Below are 21,135 nucleotides of genomic sequence, written 5' to 3'. Positions count from 1 at the left end.
ATAGGTATTCTTTCTTTGAAAATTTCTTGGTATTTTTCCATGGGCTCTCAGTTCTCTATTCATTATTCTTCTTTAAAATCCACCTTTATAATTCATTTCTGCTGTCTCGTTTCGGATCTCCCTCAGAAGTAATGCTTCATGTTTCTCCACCGGTCATAAAAATCACTTATCTTCTTTCTTGAGACACTTCTATTTATTCTTTAAAACTTTAAGGAAAACCTCAAGCAGTTCCACTGAATTATACCTATGCTTAGTCTATGCCTATACTCAAAGTAGTTTAAGCTTTTTATCCTTAGTTATTATTATCAGTCTAATACCTATTCTAGGTCTGACATTTCTTGCACAGCCTGTTGATTCAGCCGGACTGAGCTTTAAAGCAGCCATAGAAAAGGCTGTGCATAATTAAAGAGTATTCAGGGCTACGCATAACTGAGCAGTATTCTTATAACTGCATTAAAGATTACTTTTGCAACACTGGTTCTGATTATGCTCTTAACACAATACTCTATCACAATCCACTAACAATAATATCCAAGTTTTACTTCGTGATATTTATCGTACCTCTTTGTTTTCCTTAACAACACTTCAGTAACATAGATGGACTGTAGATACCTGCCATTCTCGATGCTGCGATAATGCAGTTATAGAACCATAGTTAGGCAGCTAAATGCCAGTTCATCTTGATTTGTGATGAGACTTTCTGATATGCTTCTGTAATGGTATTAGCTTATATACACTGCGTGCAAACTTGTCTTCACTTTTCTCTGTGCTCTCCAGCTCTGCTCTCCTCACTTGTCTTTCTGCCACCTCTATCACCAGAGATCTTAGCATGCAATCTGTACTCTCCAATTTATCCACATGTGATTCCAGGTGCTGTCTGTGTGGGTGTTTCTCCAAATGTCACTTGTCTCTGGTCTTGTGCCAGCTCTCTGATTTGCTTCTAGATGTCTAACTTCTCAAGCCCTTTTCAGAGCTGATCATTTCAGCCTTTTGTCTGTACTGCCATCACTTCTCTCTTCCTGTCTCTTAATTCTGCAACCCCGAGTAATCTTTTGCTTCCCTTTGCTTCCTTTTGCTCATCATTAGATTTGTACTTCTGCTAAGTTGCTCCTTCTCTCTTTGTACGGTTTATTTTTATGGCTTTGTACCTTATTGTCTGGTTATTTGTTGTAGTGTATTGTGACTAATCTCGTTGTCTTTCTCCACCTTCTTTTTGTCCAAAACTTACATGCATCTGGTAGCATTTTAACTTAAGATAAATAGGGAAACTTTCCTGCATTATTGGCTGGACTGGCAGGGATGAAATGTGGCTGAGGGACTGTTTTACTTTCTAGGCAGAGTTGTACTTTTCTCTCCACTTTTTGCACTGTTACCAGCTTTTGCATTGTACTTTCGTTGCAGGTCTACAACGTCAGTGTCCAGGCCTGACGTTAACTTGCTTAGTCAGGGAGCTAATACAGAGCATAGTTAACTTGCTTAGTTGTAGAACAAGTAAGCTAATGTTTTCATTAATCGCTTGAGCAGTTGTACACCTTTTCATGTGGTAGGGTTTGGTGGCTTTTCTGGTAGCCTAGTGACTTGGTTTGACATTGCTCAAAAGGCAAGACATTAATTTTGTTTAAGAGGGCTTTCATGAATCTGGTGCTCCTGTACCTTGTCATTCAGGCTGTCTGTAGGTATCAACAATCTTTATATGTTTGTAAGTTTGTAAAGTGCATATATATTATTTACATATTTAAACATGTCTCTTTTGAAACATATCTATTTAAAAATATATTTATCTTATCTAATTAAACATTTGTATGCACGTATTTTTTTGTATATATATATGAAGTAGTTACTGAAATAGAGGGAGAGAGTTAGTTTTTCTATGTAGTCCTTTTTAGGCAAACTGTGTCTTTTGTGTGGATTCATTAAACAAGTTTTTCATAAAACATATCTTGGTTTCTTTAGGGCAATACCACATCCTCGAGGTCATGCACACTTGGCAGCCCTCGTCAGCCATGAATGTAAGTTCTTTCTGTTGTCTCCATACAATCGAATTTCATTCATGCTTTTGTCTCTGAATTCGTGTTAACGTAGGTTGCTGTTGTAAAGGTGTCCTAGCTGGGCAATTGCATTGTAGAAGAAAGTGAAGAGTATTCTTTGCAGTGTTGTGACTCAATAGTGGCTTACTTATACGTTTAACACTGCTAGTATTATCTTTAGGTTGCTTCTACAGTATCAACAACAAGGAATCTCAGATGTACTTTGTTATAATTCAGATACCATATAAAATTTTGGTCCAAACTGCGTATTTCCTGCAGTCTGTTTTTATGAGGTTAAAAGTTTCTGACCTTTGTCCTTAGAAAATTCATTTTTAGGTTATGAGTCTGGATAATAAATGTGTTTGCTGCCACACGTAATGTAAGGCAAGGGTGACTTACTGTTAAAAATGAACTTGGTGTTGGTTAAAACTCTGATTGTCTGCCCATGGATTCATGTCAACAGAAGTGTGTAATATTACAAAGCTTAAATACCTTTGCAATATCAAGTAACGCTGTAACTTGGTAGATGCCTTATGCTTCTTCTATACATTTCATTTATTATATTTTATTCCTTTTAATACCATTGCATACAAGAACCTGCGCTGTAGAACAACTTCAGTATTTGGCCAATTAGAAATTGCCTGTCATGAAACTTTAAATCTCTTCAGTTCCAGGGTTGATTCAGAAGGAGTTATAATTTGGTCTAGAAGTTCTTCTCTAGAGAAATTGAATTTTTTGTTAAATATTTTGAATCTGAATTTTGTTTGAAACATAGACATAGATGTATTGATATAGTTGCAGGCACAAATCCAGTGAAATGCACACCAGTGTCTGAAATATTCTGACATGTTTTCTAATGTGAGAAATGGGTACATCTCTTCCTCTGAGAAGACTACAGAATCTCATAGTTTAAAAATGTTTTTCATTCCTCTGTATTGTCTTTCAGCCTATAACTTCTCTCATAGAATTGATCATTTGTCATTTGGAGAGCTTATTCCAGGAATTATTAATCCTTTGGATGGAACAGAAAAAATAGCATCAGATCGTAAGTTGTGTTGTTTTCTATATTTTTTCCAGTAATTAGATTTGTAATGTTATCACGTTTGATGAATATTGTGATTTACAAATAGCATGTCCTGCTGAATTTGGTAGCGAGCAATGCACTGTTCAGTTATCTGTATTACATGGCATCTTAAATAGATAATTTCTTTTTAATATCAGTATTGCTGTTCTTTGATGCTTTGCTGGAGCTGATTTACAGTTTCATCCACATTTGTGTTGCGTTGAAGCTACGGTATGTCTGAACAAATTGCACAGAGTTCTGCACCAGTATGTGCTACAGGGGAGATTCGTAGATCTCATTATTGTTGTAACAGGAGAAAAATAAGTCTGGTTTGGTTTAAGGAAACTAGCACTGAGAATCTTGGATTCTATTCCTGTTTGTCACTGCGATGGTGTATTTTGTAACGCTTTTAGAGGAACGGTTTGTGTATTGGTTTGCTTCCTCATAGATAAGTAAAGGAGTACAGTAACCTCCTTTACAGAGCTACCTAGGCCACATCCTCTGACTTGCATTCCCCCTGAGATCAATCTCCAGAACCTTCTGAAGCTGCTGTTTTCTCAAAGTCAATCTGTCCGTTGGCAGTTTCAGCCAGAATGGTTTAGAGTAGTTGAAATAAATTGTCTTTATCAGTGTTTGTTTAGGGAATTGCACGAAGATAGAGCAATCATAAATGCATAAGCTTGCCCATTGCTTTAGAAGAATTCTCAAGAAATCAGTCCAATCAAGAGAAAAAACATAACCAGTTTAGAAGGGCTTCCAGCATTGTGTGGACGATTTTGTGGCTAAAATATATTCAAACCACTGTGCCTATGTGAAACTTGTTCAGTTCTAGTGCCCTGGAAAGCACTATCTGTGGCTTTTATTTTATTTGAAGCTTGGAGTGACCTGACCTTAATGAGTCTTTTCATTGCATGGATAAAATGTGAATTTCTCTTGAGTACACATGTGGCATAGGCCTTGCCCATGGGGAGTAACTTTGTTTGTGCAGATGGTGCTGCAGTAGTCTTGGCAGTGCTGGGACTCCTTGAAGAATGTCCCTACTGTAAATGGCTTAGCTGATTAACAATTTCAAATATTATTTGTTTGATTTATTAGTGAATGTCTCAGATGGTCTTTGACTCTGTACTTAATTCAACAGTGAGATTTGTTTTCTTCTAGACAACCAGATGTTCCAATATTTTATCACAGTTGTGCCAACCAAACTCCATACGTATAAAATTTCAGCAGAAACTCATCAATTTTCAGTGACAGAAAGGGTAAGTAAAAGTAAGAGAACCATGCAGAGAAGAATCTTAACAGTGATTGTTCTTTACAGAAGCTCAAATGTGAAAATGGAGACTTAGTTGTACTGTGGTTTTTTCATTCTCTAGCATGAAGAGAGTCTTCATAAAGAGTGCACTACATTTATCTGTATATAATGTAACACTGATGGTAAAATGTATGATCTTAGTGACACGTGCTAACTTCTTGTGTTAGTGTTTTGCATCTGTAGATCTGGAGTTTGATATTAGAATTAATGATAGATATTTAGTAATTTCCATTTCAGTGTATGCTGATGGTAGTGGTGGTGAAATCCTGTAAATTTTAGGTCTGTAATGTTGTGTGTAGCTTTACAAATATTTAATGCACCTTTTTGCTTTTTATTCCATGTGGGAAGCAAACCAAAAAAAAAGCAGCTCGCTTGAATGTCACAGACTTGGTTGTGAAGGGTTAGAAATGGGAACAAAGGTGGTTTGTATGAAAAATTAATCACACGGAAAGCATCTCTCTCTCTCTCAACTGTCTTGTTTAGCTTTGTCGAACTACCAACTTTAATTATTCTCCAGACTAGAGAGGTTCTAAATCTCTAAAGAAAGTAGTTATTGCAGCACAGTACGTGGGCAAATCATAAGGTGCTAATTTTAGACTGCTTTAAATAAGAAAAAGGCCTTTTGCGTACCAGTTCCATGTCTTATTTCCCGACCCTGAACTCTGTTTTGATCTTTTATTCAAAAGCCAAAGAAGAAAATCTTTTGCAAAAAGTTTAATTAAAAATGACAGATAAAGTGAGAGGTAAGAAGGATACCTTGGGTTAAAAGGAAATTCAGAGACAGGGATGGCAGTTGACTGTAATATAGTTTGTAGTATTCTCCAAGGGAGAAAACTTACGTGTTTCCTCACAATTCCATGCTGTGCTTCTGAGAGATAGAAAGCTAGAGAAGATAGGATAGAGGTGTTGTCTTGGGGTTCAACTTGGGACACGCAGATTGCTGAGGGGACAGGTTCACTGTAAAACTTGTGAAAGGTGGAGTGAAGGAATGAAGAGAGAAATTAACAGGAATTTCATAATGCAGTCATTCCTGGTCATCTAGCAGTCTGCTTCATGGTTTCTCTGCAACAGCTAAGGCACTCCTTTAGTTGTTGACTAAGGTCCAGAAATTTGTCTTACTCCTTACTACATTTTTTAGATCTTGTATTAATTTTTTTTCCTCTCCTTGTGCTGTGAAGATAATTTTTGTTAATTATCAGCTCAGTCTTACTTAACTCTTATTTTTTTTTGTGGGGATGTTTTTTTTTATTGAAGTTAAATACCCTTAGAGATGAGTTGGGAAAGGCTATTAACAACATTCACTGAACAACTTAGTGCATTTATTATATGAAAGTAGGCACGCAGATCTGGAAAAAAGGTGGTCAGCTTGCCGCGCCTAAAGCTTGAATACAGTGAGGTTTAATGGCAGTGGTGAACAGACTGGGAACCGGAGTTTGAATGGTGTGGGCAGAATCATCTCCACTATTGTTGATGTTTGAGGTACTGCGCTTCTCTGTGTTAAAAAGATTTAATTCTAGCAAGGCTTCACTGATATCATGGTATCTGATGCAGGGCTAGTTATTTTCAACAGGTTTTAGAAACCAGCGGTTAAATCTTCTGCAGGAGTAGAAGCCAGAAGCAGATCAAAATTTTTTGTGGAAAAAGAATGATATATCTTCTGAGGGTGGGGTTTTGGTTGTTCTGTTTAACTGTATTTTTTTCACCATTTAACCGCAAAAGACCAGTAAGACTTAGGGAAACAACAGAGGAAAAGCAAACAAAAATATTTTATCCCTTGCCAATGGCAAGTTTCTATTTAACAACCTGTAGTCTTCTCTTCCTTCTTAGTGTGCCTGATTGTCCATCCTCTAGTCCTGAATGTTGTCATGCTCCTGAAATACAGAAGGCTTTCTGCACTCGTTTGGGTTGGGGTTTTTTGTTTATTTTTTTAACCATTGCAAAATTCCTGTGATGTGGTAATAACATATACATTATTTTGTCATCTTTTTACTTTGGTTTGGTGGCAAAAGATGCGATATGGTTTATGTCAACATTAGCTGACTGGAGAAGTTGCCTTGTCTGTATCTTCCCAAGTGATATTCTGCTCTTTATTTTGTACCGTATTCTGCATGGCTTTTGAGTGCAGACTGTTCAGTCTACGGGTGAAATGGAGCTGTGATATATCACTTTTCTGTTCAGTCTCGCTTGTCTGTCTTCTCTGTTCTTATTAGCCTAGACATGCCTGAGTTTGTCTTCAGTCAATTCTGTTCTTTTCTACTGCTCTTGTAGATTTTCAGCCAGACTTATCTGGCAGAGCATTTATCAACAGGTTTCACTAACAACAAAATGATAGCAAACTTTTGAAAGAAACTTAAGAGTATGTTGAGGTTTTTTTCCCCCTCTTGAAACCATTTCTAAAAAGGAGAGATTAATAGCAGCCACACTCTCCCCTTTTGGTTTAAGAATTCAGGCAAATAAGAAGAAACCCCAGAAGTTCTCGGGTTAGGACCGAGGCATCTGATCTGTGTAGAGTAGTCATGGCGAATTAGTTATTATTTCTCTTGAGGTCTGTTTCTTCCTGTGTGATTCTTGCTGAAATAACCTAACTGAGAAAAATTTTGAAAAGAGGCTTGATACTGGTGTTCAGTTTTCAGACCCTAGAAATGTTGAAATTTTGACCTTTTCTTTTTTTTTTTTTTTACATCTAAGTAGTGGGTTACACCGTAGTTGTAAGTATGCACTGAGGAAAAAAATGGCCCTGGTCTAATTTAACTAAGCTTCTGAATTTCCATTATGATATACTCTACTTTAGGGTCTTCCCTGATACTTGTAAGAATCAGCAGTTAAATCCTGTAAATCTAGAGAGATAATCCAAGGGAGGAGGAGGATGAGCCTAATTAATCTTAGCTGCAGTATGTAGACTTATATTTCTTCCTCTGGGAACACTGCCATAGCTCAGGCTGTTCAACAACTTAAATGTCTCCTGAAGGTCTTGTCCTGATTTAAGTGATTAATAGTAGCACATGAAGTAGGAAGAGCTGGGGCACTGTTTTATACCAGAGTGCTCTCTTGAGTTCGGGGGCTGGACCAGGACTGTGACACTTACCTTTGTAGGTACCAAAAGCAACCTAGTAATAAACATCCTTGTTTAAAGGACTGTGTAAGCAAATCTTGAGAGGATAGTACCAGAGCCTGATACTGGACATTGATATGCAGCACAGTAAAATGTTATTTAATGGCGTTTGACTTTTGGAAGGTACTGGCCAAAGTTATCTTGATGTTCCCTGGCCTTATGTTGATTGCTGACTTGGATTATGTGGCTCTTTGTCATCACAGTCTTAGTAAGAATGTTTTCCTCATGACTAATAAGAAGTGACTAACTTGTGTTTCTCTCTCTTCTTTCAGGAAAGAGTAATTAACCATGCAGCTGGCAGTCATGGAGTGTCAGGAATATTCATGAAATACGATATCAGTTCACTTATGGTGACGGTGACAGAAGAACACATGCCTTTTTGGCAGTTCTTAGTGAGGCTTTGTGGCATTATTGGGGGAATTTTTTCAACTACAGGTAACTCTCAGTACTTTCCCTCTTAAGTTCTACCTGAATTTTTTTTTTTTTGTTATGGTGATTGTTATAGATAAATTACAGGGCAGTCCTGGTGTTCTAGCAGGGTTAACACAAAGTGCCCATTTGTGTGTATTGAAATCTGCAGTGAAAGCTACTCATTTTTGGTGTTCCAGTATGCTGTTTCTTTCTCACTCACTCTCCCTCTCTCTTCTGATATCCTGTGTATTCCCTGTAGTTGGGATTCAGTGCTAAATGAGCACCAAAAGTTGAGATAAAATTTCATCTGAAGTACTTGGCAGGATTTTCCTTGTGTATGTTGTCAGGGTACTGCAAGATTTGCTTCTTCAAAGAAATAAGCTATGTTAAAAAGACAGAATTCACTTATTAGTCAAGACATAATAGGGTATCTTGATTACAAGTTATTTATTTTCTTGGCTTTCACTTGAGAAGAGCATAGTAAAGAGGCCTTGAACTAAGAGCTCTCTTTCAGATATTTGAGAGACATCTGTGTAGATATTTTGGTCCCACAGATGTATTTTCCCCCATGAAAGCCAGGCAGAAGGAATTACATTTTGCTTGGATAGCTTTGATTTTCATAGAATCACTAGGTTGGAAAAGACCACTAGGATCATCGAGTCCAACCATTCGTATCAACCACTAAACCATGTCCCTGAGCACCTCAGCTACCCGTCTTTTAAATACCTCTAGAGATGGTGACTCAGTCGCCTCCCTGGGCAGCCTCTGCCAGTGCCCGATGACCTTTTCTGTGAAAATTTTTTTTCTAATGCCTGGCCTGAACCTTCCCTAATGGAGCTTGAGGCCATTCCCCCTTGTCCTGTCCCCTGTCATCTGGGAGAAGAGGCTATCTCCTTCCTCTTCACAACCTCCTTTCAGGTAGTTGTAGAGAGCAATAAGGTCTCCCCTCAGCTTTCTCCAGACTAAACAACCACAGCTCTTTCAGCCGCTTTTCATAAGACTTGTTCTCCAGCCCCCTCACCAGCTTCGTTGCTCTTCTCTGGACACACTCCAGAGCCTCAACATCCTTCTTGTGTTGAGGGGCCCAGAACTGAACACAGTACTCGCGGTGCAGTCTCACCAGTGCCGAGTACAGAGGGGAAATAACCTCCCTGGACCTGCTGGTGATGCCGTTTCTGATACAAGCCAAGATGCCATTGGCCTTCTTGGCCACCTGGGCACACTGCTGGCTCATGTTCAGTCGGCTGTCAACCAACACCCCCAGGTCCTTCTCCTCCAGGCGGCTTTCTAGCCAGACTTCTCCTAGTCTGTAGCACTGCACAGGGTTGTTGTGCCCCAAGTGCAGGACCCGGCATTTGGCCTTGTTAAACCTCATGCCATTGGCCTCAGCCCAGCGGTCCAGCCTGTTCAGATCCCTTTGCAGAGCCTCCCTACCCTCCAGCAGATTGACACTTCCACCCAGCTTAGTGTCATCCGCAAACTTACTTAGGATGCGTTCGATCTCCTCATTTTGCTTTTATTGATGCATTTCAGAATGTTAGAATTCCTCTTGGCCTTGGTGTTTCCTTCTTTATGTTTATTTATAGAGTGCTTTACATACCTGTTTACTGCATTGTATCCTGTTGAAGCATCGTATAGGGTTTTGTTGCAATACTTCTGTAAATACTACAGTTTTACTCCTTGTGACAATTTAAATCTTGTTTGACGTTGCAGGAATTTTACACGGCTTTGGAAGATTTGTAGCAGAAATTATTTTTTGCCGTTTCAGACTGGGCTCTTACAAATCCACATCGGTAAGAACAACTTTCTCTAAGTATTAAATAAGTGGTACAGCTACCTGAGCATGGCTGATAAGGACAACTTTGGGACAGCAGAATTTAAGATGCTTGCAAGAAACTCTCCCCATGACACACATATGAGCAGAGATCATAGAATGACCCGAGTTGGAAGGGACCCACAAAGATAATTGAGTCCAACTCCTATCCCTGCATAGGACAACCCCAACATTCACACCATGTGTCTGAGGGCGTTGTTTGAATGCTTCTTGAATACTGTTAGATTTGGCACTATGACTGCTTCCCTGGGGAGCCTGTTCCAGTGCTCCACCACCCTCTGGGTGAAGAACCTTTTCCTAATATCCAACCTAAACCTCCCTTGGCACATCTTTGCCATTTCCTTGGGTCCTGTCATTGGTCACCAGAGAGAAGAGATCAGCTCCTACTCCTCTCCTTGTGAGGAAGCAGTAAACTGCTGTGAAGTCCCTCCTCAGTCTCCTCTTCTCCGAGCTGAAAGGACCAAGTGACTTTAACTGCTCCTCATACGACTTCTCATCTAAGCCCTTCACTAATTTTGTGGCCTCCTCTGGACAACAGCTTTTAAGAATAGTTGGAAAACCGAACACCTTAGGAAGCCATGTGTTTTCCAAGAAGATGAATTAATGAAACAGTCTCTTAAGACGTTTCTCTGCTACATTCCCTCCACCATCTTTACTGTATGCTTTTTATTTTCATATTACTACAAAAAATTACATGTTTTCCCAGGCCTTGTCAGTCTCGCTTACACATTCTTCTGCTTGGCCGGCTGACCAAAGAAGAGGCACTGTGTGCTGCAAGGGTTCAGTGTTGCTACTGATTAGCTGTGTAAGAGACCTGAGCAGTCTTTACCTTTCCCTTCATTGGGTGTCAGTAGGACTGCTGCTGTAGTGACTACTGGATTTTATTTTACTCTTCTTTTTCCCATTTAAGCCTGTAGGAAGCCTTTAAGACTTCTGCTTTTCTCTCAAATTTGAAGTTTGCCACCTGGCAAGGTTATGTGAGCATGGGGAGAGGAGGGACGGCAAGCATATTTTCATGGTTTTTATTTGGGAGAGCAGTCAAAAGGCACACAAGAAATTTAGAGGTGTGTGTTTTGGGGGAGGAAGGGGGAATTCTGTTTCTGGACAAGCCATTAATAACAGTTTGGTTTTATTTGATTAGGTCCCACTTCCCGATGGCCACACAAGCAACCACTTACCTCTAATTACAGACAACAGTACGCATTAGCTTCCTGAGAGAACTTTCTTCCTTCCTGCCTGATACAGAAGACATTTTTTATAATAAAGAAAACATTGTGCAATACGATGAGACAGTACTGATGGGCAGCAAAAAAATGAAGCCTTTACAAAAAAACCCAACAAACCTACAAAACAATTTGTGTATTTTTTGTCTTTCTAAGTGCACATGGAGTCATAGGCAGTTGTGAGACCAGTGAGGTGGACTGTCTTCTGGAGGCTAAAGGAGTGTTGGTGCAAGTACAGTATTCATGGTTGAGCTGAACGTCTTTGTGATGACTGCCAGTGACTGCTTAAGCATCTCAGTGATGTTGGTTCTGTGCCTGGGAAGGCTAGAAGACTCCAAGGAGAAAAGAGTACCACTGGGATGCATGGAAGTGCTGGGCAGCAGGCAAAGAGGGACAGTCATGGCACTGGGGTTTCTTGTAGGTGTACTAACTGGGGTTTGGGTTTTCTTGTCCTTTTGTAATGGTGGGGCTGGGGGCTACGATGCTGTTCTTACTGGTGGGGAGTGGTCCTAGAAAATCCTGAAGAAGGAGATGAGAGAGGGAGTAAGGTAGAGCCCAAGCTCATAGCCGCTGCCTTTCTGTAGTCCCACCATTCCTTAGTGGAAGAAACGTAATACAGAGCGGGTGAATTCCTCTGTTTTCTCATTGCCACTTTGCCAACAGTGAGAATCACTTCTGGTGTTGATGTGCAAGTGGTCAAGGACTCTCAGAATGGGCTCCAGTGTGCACGTGTTTTTTTTACTTGGAATAAGAAGCCTTTTAAATAAGGCATTTGACTAGTTCTGATAAAAGGCAAGGATCCCTAGCAGAAGATAAGGACATCTTTATATGCCGCTTTCTTGGTAAAGAAATATCTTTAGTGGAACCTCCTGTTGTACCCTTGCTGCTAGTACGTAAGCCATGATACGTAAATCCTGGAGATGGGAAGGAAAAAGCAAGAAGCTGCCTTGGTTTGGTTCAGCAAAATACTGTGGAAATGTGGAATTTGGAGCAGTTGGGAAGTCTGCTGGCCCAGGCAGGGAGTGGTGGGGTTGATAATAGGTGACTTCAGGGAATCTGAATCATTTTGCTGCAGACACATGATGAGAAAAGATCTGCAGAATTAATCCTTATTGTTCATGAAGGTTTTCATAAAATAAATGGAGAGCAATATTTGTTTTATATTGTAAATATGCTACTGAGAATGAATGTTATTAATGCAGATGGTGCTTTGAGATACTAAATATCCTCTTACTGCTGAACCACTGGCAGACACCTGTGGTTGAAAAGTTACTCCACCAGGGTAACAAATTAGTAATCTGATTCCTTCCCCAGAACCATGATTTAATAACGTATTAGGAGATGATGTTGACCCTGGCCTTACTCACCGTGGAATGAATATTATAATTGAGAGGGCTAATTATGGAAACAAAAAGAAATCTCTGTGGCGTTGTCAGATTTTGCTGACCTCTGTTAATGTACTCACGAGGACACGTGGATCTCAGTGATGAGCACAGTGTAAATAATGCATCTGATCCACTATGCGAAGTGAAGGGCTTCCTGAACTGAGAAATTATATGAAATAATAAATACAACATGGGAAATGAGGCAAGACCTTTGTTCAGCTCAGCGACTGAGAAGGGCAAAAGTTCAAGGAAGTCAGGTCCATGGGGTTGGCAGCCAGGTTTAGGGGTTTCTCTTTTGTGTTTTTCTTTAACACTGATTAAAACTCCAGCAACTGGGGAGATTCTTTTCCTCAGTGGGCAAGAAAATTAAATGCTGTAAATTTTTGGTTCCCATTTCTCTTTGGTATTTCCCTTTGAGGTTTCTTCTTTATTTCTGCTCGGACTGGTTCTGCTTTGGGTTTTGTCCTAACATTTGTTTCTTCCCTGCCTGGAACAGATCTTGCTTGTGGGAGATGCTGATCTTGGTTGACTTTCTGTACCAGAACTTAAATGTTATTTTCTATTCTCACATAAAAGAGCCAAGCAGCTTGGTGTGTCTTAAATCCTCGTGTGGCGTGGTTGTGTTGTTTGATCTAGAGCAAAGCTTGTGTGGTGGCTGGTTGCTAATGGAAGAAAACTTGGGATCTACTTCCAGATGTTAGATGCTGCATTGCGGGGTGATAGGGGGTCAGCTGAACTTGTGTTGCTGTGCTGTTTCCTTTCCACAGAGGGTTTGGTTTTTGCAGCTTGTACCACTCACCCTTGTACTACTCGTTGTCATTAGCACGTGCTGGGGGTGTTGCAGACAAAATAGTCCTTTATTACAGTGACTTTTTTTGGTCATGTTTATTACATTATGGGCAAAACACAAGTATAGTATGGAAAAATGAAAAGAATGGGTGTCCCAAGGGAATTAGAAACCCTGATGTGTGTGATGTATATTTTCTGAAAGGAGGATAGTGGGTGAAAAATATTTTTCTATATCAGGAAGCATGGTCAAAATGATGTATTTTTGTCTTTGGCTCCTACATAGTGTTGGAGAGAAGACAGAAATTTATAACCTTCATGAGGTGTGTTCATAGTGTGCCATTTGCAGACTACTCTGGCTCCCTGGTTTCCCTCAACTATCTTTTTGGGCAAGAAGTCTTCCTCACTTCCAGCTGGCATGGCTTGGACTTTTCTCTGCTGCTGCTGTGCTCTCACAGGGCGTAGGCTGTGTTAGCAGGAGCACTCTTGCCTTGACTGCCTCGGAGACCTGGAGCACTGTGCCGGGATGTGGCTGTCCCTTGGGCTCCACTTCAGTGCCACAGAAAGCCAGCCCTGGCCACAGGAGGTGGGGAGTGGATGGAAGCGGATATTTGTCAACTTACTCTGTTTCTAGGGCCCACCTGTATTTTTTAACAGGACAGAGCCCCTTCGGCCTTGCTGCCTGCGAGCCAAAATCGCACAGCGTTGACAAGAAGTCAGTGTAAAATCTCCAAGTTAAGATGATGCACTTCATTACGGCACTCTGGATGTATTTTACAGAATATTTCTATGTAGAGAGAAAATGGTGAGGATATAGGCAGCCCCGGCACCTGCAGGAGATCAGTAAGGGCATTTGGCCGCTTTGCGATACAGGAGAAGGTGGACAGGGGAGGCTGGGCAGAGCAGGAACAAGTTCTGTGGAGGAAACAGCAAAAAATAAGGGCCGAGTGAAAACTGAAGATATGATCAAATCCCAGAGCTGTGAAAGAATTCTCAGAGGGGAAAATTGATCACAATTTGACATAAGGAGTAAATTGATGTAGTTTATCATGGTGCTGTCTCATAGCTGAGTGCTGCGCCGGGCCTTTGAGTTGTGTGAGATGTGCAGTGGCAGCGTAGGTGAGCGGCTTGACAGGGGAGGCCCTGGAAGTCAAGACTGTGACAGATCGTACTGTATGGCGTGGTTAATGTCCTCATGCCATCTTCCTTACCTCCTTCTCTGGTGAGTATATAAGTGCCTCTTGGAGGGCAGGCCATGAGAAGAAAGTGAAGTGGGTGTATGAATGGAAATTTCCCTATTTCAGGCTATTTTCATTCTTCCTGATTTTTCTAGCAAATGCTTTGAGGCTTTCACTGGCAGAGGTGGAAGAAGAAATGCGTGTGTGTCTGCAGCAGGAGAGGGACCGAGTTAACCGACACTCTTGTTGAAAAGCAAACCCAAGGTGCTCTTCACTTCCCTGAAATTCTCGTCTTAGAAACAGGTGAGCAATTTGAAAGAAAGTCCAGCTTTTTCCACCCCAAAATTCACCACGGGGGACCTGCATTGCGGGTGCGGTGCCCAGCCTTTCTCTGTGGCTGCTGGCCCTGCCCTGGGTACCTGTTTGTGTCTGTGGGGTCGTCGAGGGAGTTGTACTGGTGGAGTTGGTCCTGTGTGGAGCTGGGCAAGGACTCTCCCTCCTCCGCTTTGCCCTGCCTGACGTTCTCTTCTTGTTTTCAGGGACTGTTTTGACAAACTGAGCCCTAGGCAGTCGCTGTAGTTGCTTAGGAATAGTCAGAGGCTGAGATATATTTGGTATAAATGCAGCTGTGATTAACTGTAGAGACAAAACCAAGGACAGGGAGGCAGGTTTTGCCTTGTCATTTTGCTATTTAATTCTCTGTGTGAAGCTCCGGTACTAAGGGTGTCTGGTACAACCTGTTACTGATGTAGTAACATTGAAGTAGGAGGGATTCGGTCATCTTGATCACATCTGTGGTGGCATTGATGATGCTAAAACTCCCTGCTGGTTTTGCAACGCAAGAAACTCCTCTGTTTCTTCAGAGGTAACCAAGCACCACAGCCTTTTTCTGGGAGAGTAGGAAATGAGAACAGCTTGTTTGAGGATACTTGCAATTACTTCTGTCTTTAAAAGGCACTATAGAACATGGGGGTATTGGAAGATGCATCTCATATATACGTTGCTTGTTTGGAGTGGTGCTTAGTTGCAAAGTTGCTTCGTGTAAAGACACTTACTTGCATTAACTGAGTGTTGGTAGAAGAAATGTCTTGTATTTGCCCTTGGCAGTGGCCTCTTTAGAGAAAATGTCCTTGCCTGCATACACAGTTGATGTGTAGCAATTAATGCTTTCTTAAGGGACTGCCTGCTGCCTTTGGTGCCTCAGCAAAGTTTGGCATTGTAGGTCTGCATCTTCTGCCCTTGCGCACCTCACTAGAGCACTGGCATGCCTTTCAGCTGCTTGGGTTGAAATGATTCGAAGTGCTTCATCTTTTCCTTCTGCCATGGCTTAGTGTCTTTTCCAAAGCATTTCTGGTTGCTGCAGAATGGCAGCATGGCAGTATCATCTTTTCCTGTTTACCAGAAGACTTTTCTGGGGCTGGCCCATAGATTCATTAAAGCAGAAGCCTTTAAAGCTGGCTGGTGTAGTGTGATTACTAGGGGGGAGAGCCGAAGGCATGCTCTATGAATGTGAGCCTTTCCTTGGCTTTGATACACCAAAATTCAATCAAAATATCATTGTGGCTTGTTTTCTTTTCTTGTTTGTTTTGTGTATATATATAAAAATGTTCAGAGTCCCAACACCAGCAACTGAGGTATGAAAATCAGAGAGCTGGACTGGGTTAAGGCCCAGGCAATTGCAGATGCTGGGCAGGCTCTGGGTGAGCAGAGCACTTCCAGGCTGTTGTGCCCAGCTCCCTGCCTGCACCAGGAGCCGTTGTGGTGGTGTTTGAGCAAGGGCTCTGTGCTCTCCTGCCGAGACAAAAAGCTGTTCCCCAGGGAGCCCTGTGGGCAAAGCAAACTTAGTGGTGGCTTTCTGGAGCTGGGCTGTGGGAACACAGCACCTGGGTCTGCAGGAACTTCTACCGGAGCCTTTGCCCTGAGGCTTTCCCTACAGGGCAGAGAATGGTGGGTCTTAGGGTGAAACTTTTGACGTGGGTATTTGTTTTTCAGCAATGATGGGGCAACTGAGTAGCAACAGCAGTTTTGAGCTCTAGAATCATAGAATCACTAGGTTGGAAAGGACTTACTGGATCATCGAGTCCAACCATTCCTAACAATCCCTAAACCATTGCCCCTCAGCACCTCATCCACCCATCCCTTAAACACCTCCAGGGAAGGTGACTCAACCCCCTCCCTGGGCAACCTGTTCCAGTGCCCAATGACCCTTTCTGTGAAAAAATTTTCCTGATGTCCAGCCTGAACCTCCCCTGGCAGAGCTTGAGGCCGTTCCCCCTTGTCCTGTCCCCTGTCACTTGGGAGAAGAGGCCAGCTCCCTCCTCTCCACAACCTCCTTTCAGGTAGTTGTAGAGAGCAATAAGGTCTCCCCTCAGCCTCCTCTTCTCCAGGCTAAACAACCGCAGCTCTCTCAGCCGCTCCTCATAAGACTTGTTCTCCAGCCCCCTCACCAGCTTTGTTGCTCTTCTCTGGACACGCTCCAGAGCCTCAACATCCTTCTTGTGTTGAGGGGCCCAGAACTGAACACAGTATTAAAGGTGCGGTCTCACCAGTGCTGAGTACAGAGGGAGAATAACCCCCCTGGACCTGCTGGTGACGCTGTTTCTGATACAAGCCAAGATGCCATTGGCCTTCTTGGCCACCTGGGCACACTGCTGGCTCATGTTCAGTCGGCAGTCAACCAACACCCCCAGGTCCTTCTCCTCCAGGCAGCTTTCTGGGCCACTCTTCCCCCAGTCTGTAGCACTGCACAGGGTTGTTGTGCCCCAAGTGCAGGACCCGGCATTTGGCCTTGTTAAACCTCATCCCATTGGTCTCAGCCCATCGGTCCAGCCTGTTCAGATCCCTTTGTAGAGCCTCCCTACCCTCCAGCAGATCGACACTCCACCCAGCTTAGTGTCATCTGCAAACTTACTTAGGGTGCGTTCGATCCCCTCATTTTGCTTTTATTGATGCATTTCAGAATGTTAGAATTCCTCTTGGCCTTGATGTTTCCTTCTTTATATTTATAGAGTGCTTTACATACCTGTTTACTGCATTGTATCCTGTTGAAGCATCGTATAGGGTTTTGTTGCAATACTTCTGTAAATACTACAGTTTTACTCCTTGTGACAATTTAAATCTTGTTTAAAATCTTGTTAAATCTGATCCAAGCCAAGATGCTATTGGCCTTCTTGGCCACCTGGGCACACTGCTGGCTCATGTTCAGTTGGCTGTCAACCAACACCCCCAAGTCCTTCTCTTCTAAATAGCTTTGTTCTACTGAGGTCTTGGCGATGCCTGTGTTGAAGGGGAGCAACACCAGACAAAGCTGACATGGTCTAAACTCAAAGGGCTTTTAAACTAAAACTCAAAGTTTGTCCAGGATAAAACCTTTAAGTGGAAAAACACGGATAGGTGAGGTTGAGCAGAACTAAAAATAGCTGGTGATGAGCTTCCCTGTCTGTGGGCCCTCATCTCTAGGCCAAGATTTGTGCGAGCTGGTGGCTTTCCCATCTCCCCTAGGAAGAACTATCCCTGCTCCTCTCCAGGGCCAAGGCCACCAGCATCCCCTCAGCAGGAGCTTTCCCTTGCACCCATCTGTGCACCTCTGCCACGCAGTCATGAGTTGTGCCAAAGAGTGACGTGTCTCGCAGAGCTCCCAGCTGGGGTATGACAAGTGCTGGAAGTTTTCAGGGGCAGCACCATGCGGTCCCATATGTCTCTGGCGATGGTTTTATTTTTTTTCCAGCTCCAGACTCTTCCAGCAGGACTGATTGCCGTGCACCAGCTCACTGCTGGCCCAGAGCAGGCTGTGCTCCTGCAAAGCCCAGGAGTTTGTGTCCCTTAGCCGTAATAACTGTAAAACCAGGGATGGGAATGCTTTTGGGTTTTTGTTTCCTTGCAAGTTTTCCTGGAATTAGAAATGACAAAGTGGGAGCGTGTGTTGTCATGAGATGTAGTTGCAGAGAGCTCAGCACATGCTATTATTTTAGAGGAGAAAAAGAAGGGGAAGCGAGTTTTGACACATGGATAATATTTGAGAAGCACTGTTTACCAAAGTTCAATTACCCCGCTGGTAGGTAGTCATTAAAAGCGAGTGTGAAGAACTGTGGCATTTAAAGCCAACGCAGCTGCCGAGCAGGGTCAGGCTGCCCTGGCCTCGGGCTCTCTGCCCATTAGGGGCTGCTGTTGCTCTGCTTCACCCCAGAGCGTGGGCTCCAGTGGGAGCCTTCTCTTAAAGTTTAGAAATTTACTTCTCAAATGTTGAACTTCTTCTGAGTAGCAGGAAACTCATCAAGCTTCTGTGCATGCAATTTAATGGCATCCTTTGAGCTTTGCCTAAAGCTGACAGTGTTAGACTAATGCAAGAGTTGTTGCCATAGCAGTCTGTGGAACCATGTGGAGAGGGGAAATGTCTTCCTTTACATGACCGGCATCACTGCAGGGGCAGCGGGCAGCCTCGTGGTCCTCCATTAGCAACACTCAGAGAACCTGGCTGGGGTGGAGAAGGGCTCAGTGCCATTCCCTGGGTGGTTTCCCCATGGAGAGGAAGGCTGAGGGGCATGTCTGAGCCCTGGTGGCTTATTCCAACATCTGAGGTGGTCTCGCTTAGTCCTGGAAGATGAACCACAGGTGCAAATACAGCACACTTGAGTCGGTGCCCACTTAGTCAAGCCCCAAGACATCAGCCCAACTCTCTTCCCACGCAGCAGAGCGCTGAGTTTCAGAGCAGTGGGCTTCAAAATAGCAAATGGAATTTTGTCTGCGTTCATCAAGAAATGCTTATGATATTGCAAGAAAATCGCTAGTGGATAAAACTGGCTTCCCCATATGTTTGTGTTTCTTTCCTGCTGAGGAACGCTGAGCAGGAGCCACCCCAGGCCTCAAGCAGGGCCCTGGGCTGGGGTGCTCACGGGGCAGGCAGTGACGGCGCAGGAAAAGCAAGAGCCATCTCACAGCCCTGGCGATCACCACCACAATGGTGCTGGGATGGCAGAGCAGTTGGTGTTTGCTGGGCAGCCCTGCTCGCCTCCCCTCCCCTCCTCGCCGTCCTTCAGAAGGAAGGATGAGCTGTGAGCTCTCCAGGCGCTGTACAGTCACGCTTTTCTCCCTGCTGGAACAGCCTGGCAGGGCTGGCGGCACTCTGGGCTGTTGAGCACTGCCACACTGCCAGCCTTTCTTTCTTTTCCTCTTTCTTCCCTCCTACCCCCGACTGCAAAATGGTTTCTGTGCTTCCCAGCTGGATGGGAGTGGGGTCAAAGCTCCCTGCAGCGAACAGGCTTACCCTCTCCCGGGAGGCAGCACAGAAGTGTGGCAAGGGAGAAGCACCGCAAAGGCAGATAAATAAGTGCTGTGGAAAAGGAAGAACACTGGGATTGTTGCAGAAGAAAATTTTATTTTCTTTCCCTTTTTCTATCCACTTTGGCTTTTCAGGTCATTGACGCTAAAGGGCTGCGGTAGAAGTGAAGCAAGTAATTACATACGCTAGAGATGAAACATGGATTTTTATTTTTTTTTTAAGTCTCTTCTCACTAATTAGTGACAGCCTTTGTAGGGACTGACGGCAGGGCTTAACGAGCCTGCTAGTATCCCTGCTGCCTTCTCAGGCCATGAGAAAAGCAAAGCAACATAGAAGGAAAAAAAAAACCAACAACAAACACAAAAGGCCTTAACTTGCTTTTATGTTCATTTTGAACTTAGCAGAATCATATTAGGCTGATTTTAAAAAATTTTTGGGGTTGTTTGTTTTTTCTTTGTTGACCTATGAATGTACTGTAATTTTAAATAACCTTAAAAAAATCATTCCAGTTTGCTGCTCTGTGCAAATCAATGATGTCAGCATAAGGTCACTGCAAGGAAAAAGAGGTTTTCACAATTTGATCATTCTTGTAATTTTGTAACTTAATGGAAAAGGACCCAGTGTAACTCTACAGCTGCGCCTGCACCGCTCACAAATACAGCCAAGAACAGTCTTGAAGGTGAATGCTGGAAACTTCATTTGCATTTGCATCTAAATTTTTGCTAAACTACATTCCCCTTTGCTAATAGAGCAAATAATACATCTTGAGGGGTGGGGTTTTTTCCTCATAAAATCATGAATTTTAAAATACAGTAAGTATGATTCTCAGGTCTCACGTGACTATGCCACTCTGTATTTATAAACTACTTAACTTGTTAGACAGGACCATATCTTTATAATAATGAAAGAAATAGATTGGGAAAAGTTAACAAAATGAGGCACTGGCCAGCCAATAAATGTAATGTTTATTTATACCCATTCAAAGGCCTTGAAGAAGGTTTTATATAAGAGAATGTTCTCTCTCCTCTATAAGAACCATCCAGTTTTGCCCTAAAGTGGTAATTAAAGAAGTAATAATAAGGGATGCATGAGGAAGTATGAGGTTTTAGACTACGGGGAGTGCCAGGACATAATACAGAAATCAGGCTGTGTAACTTGTTTAGAGAAAGATTGACCAGGAGATGCTTGTAAAAGAAATAAGGTTAAAATTAATGTGTAGATGAACCAGCTCTATGTCAGAGCAAGCACTAAGAAGCCAACCAATAACACAGGAGCAGAAAGCTACTTAAAAAAAAACCCCAAATCAATACTTAGCCAAGCATCCAGCTCACTCTGCGTAACTTGCCTCCTTGTCTTTAGGTCTAAACCTCAATATCCTTTGGCTGCACAGTTCTGAGGCACATGGGGTTAACGACACGTTGTAGCTCAGGTATTAAAGCACAGCCAAACTGTACTGCTTGGTTCCTGTAGGCAAACAGGCTCCTCTTAGAAGGGTTGGCTTTCTGTTTTCAGGTGCTAGATGTTATCCA

The 21,135-nt window shown here is 42.6% G+C and overlaps 1 protein-coding gene across 3 annotated transcripts in view; it reads left to right on the top strand.

The window, feature by feature from the left end:
* The window catches only part of ERGIC2 (ERGIC and golgi 2), a 37,870-nt gene extending 17,644 nt beyond the window's left edge, over positions 1-20,226 (top strand). For all 3 annotated transcript variants that reach the window (XM_054055985.1, XM_054055983.1, XM_054055984.1), the window contains exons 9-14: positions 1,954-2,009; positions 2,974-3,072; positions 4,249-4,346; positions 7,784-7,946; positions 9,636-9,715; positions 10,898-20,226. In XM_054055985.1, the coding sequence (XP_053911960.1) occupies positions 1,954-2,009; positions 2,974-3,072; positions 4,249-4,346; positions 7,784-7,946; positions 9,636-9,715; positions 10,898-10,963 (562 nt within the window). In that variant the 3' untranslated portion in view covers positions 10,964-20,226. The remainder of the gene's footprint in view (positions 1-1,953; positions 2,010-2,973; positions 3,073-4,248; positions 4,347-7,783; positions 7,947-9,635; positions 9,716-10,897) is intronic.
* Positions 20,227-21,135: the final 909 nt, after the last annotated feature.

Source organism: Cuculus canorus, chromosome 1, assembly GCF_017976375.1.
Source record: "Cuculus canorus isolate bCucCan1 chromosome 1, bCucCan1.pri, whole genome shotgun sequence".
In the NCBI taxonomy this organism is placed as follows: domain Eukaryota; kingdom Metazoa; phylum Chordata; class Aves; order Cuculiformes; family Cuculidae; genus Cuculus; species Cuculus canorus.
The sequence above is the reverse complement of the archived record's forward strand: the minus strand, read 5'-3'. Positions and strand labels throughout refer to the sequence as shown.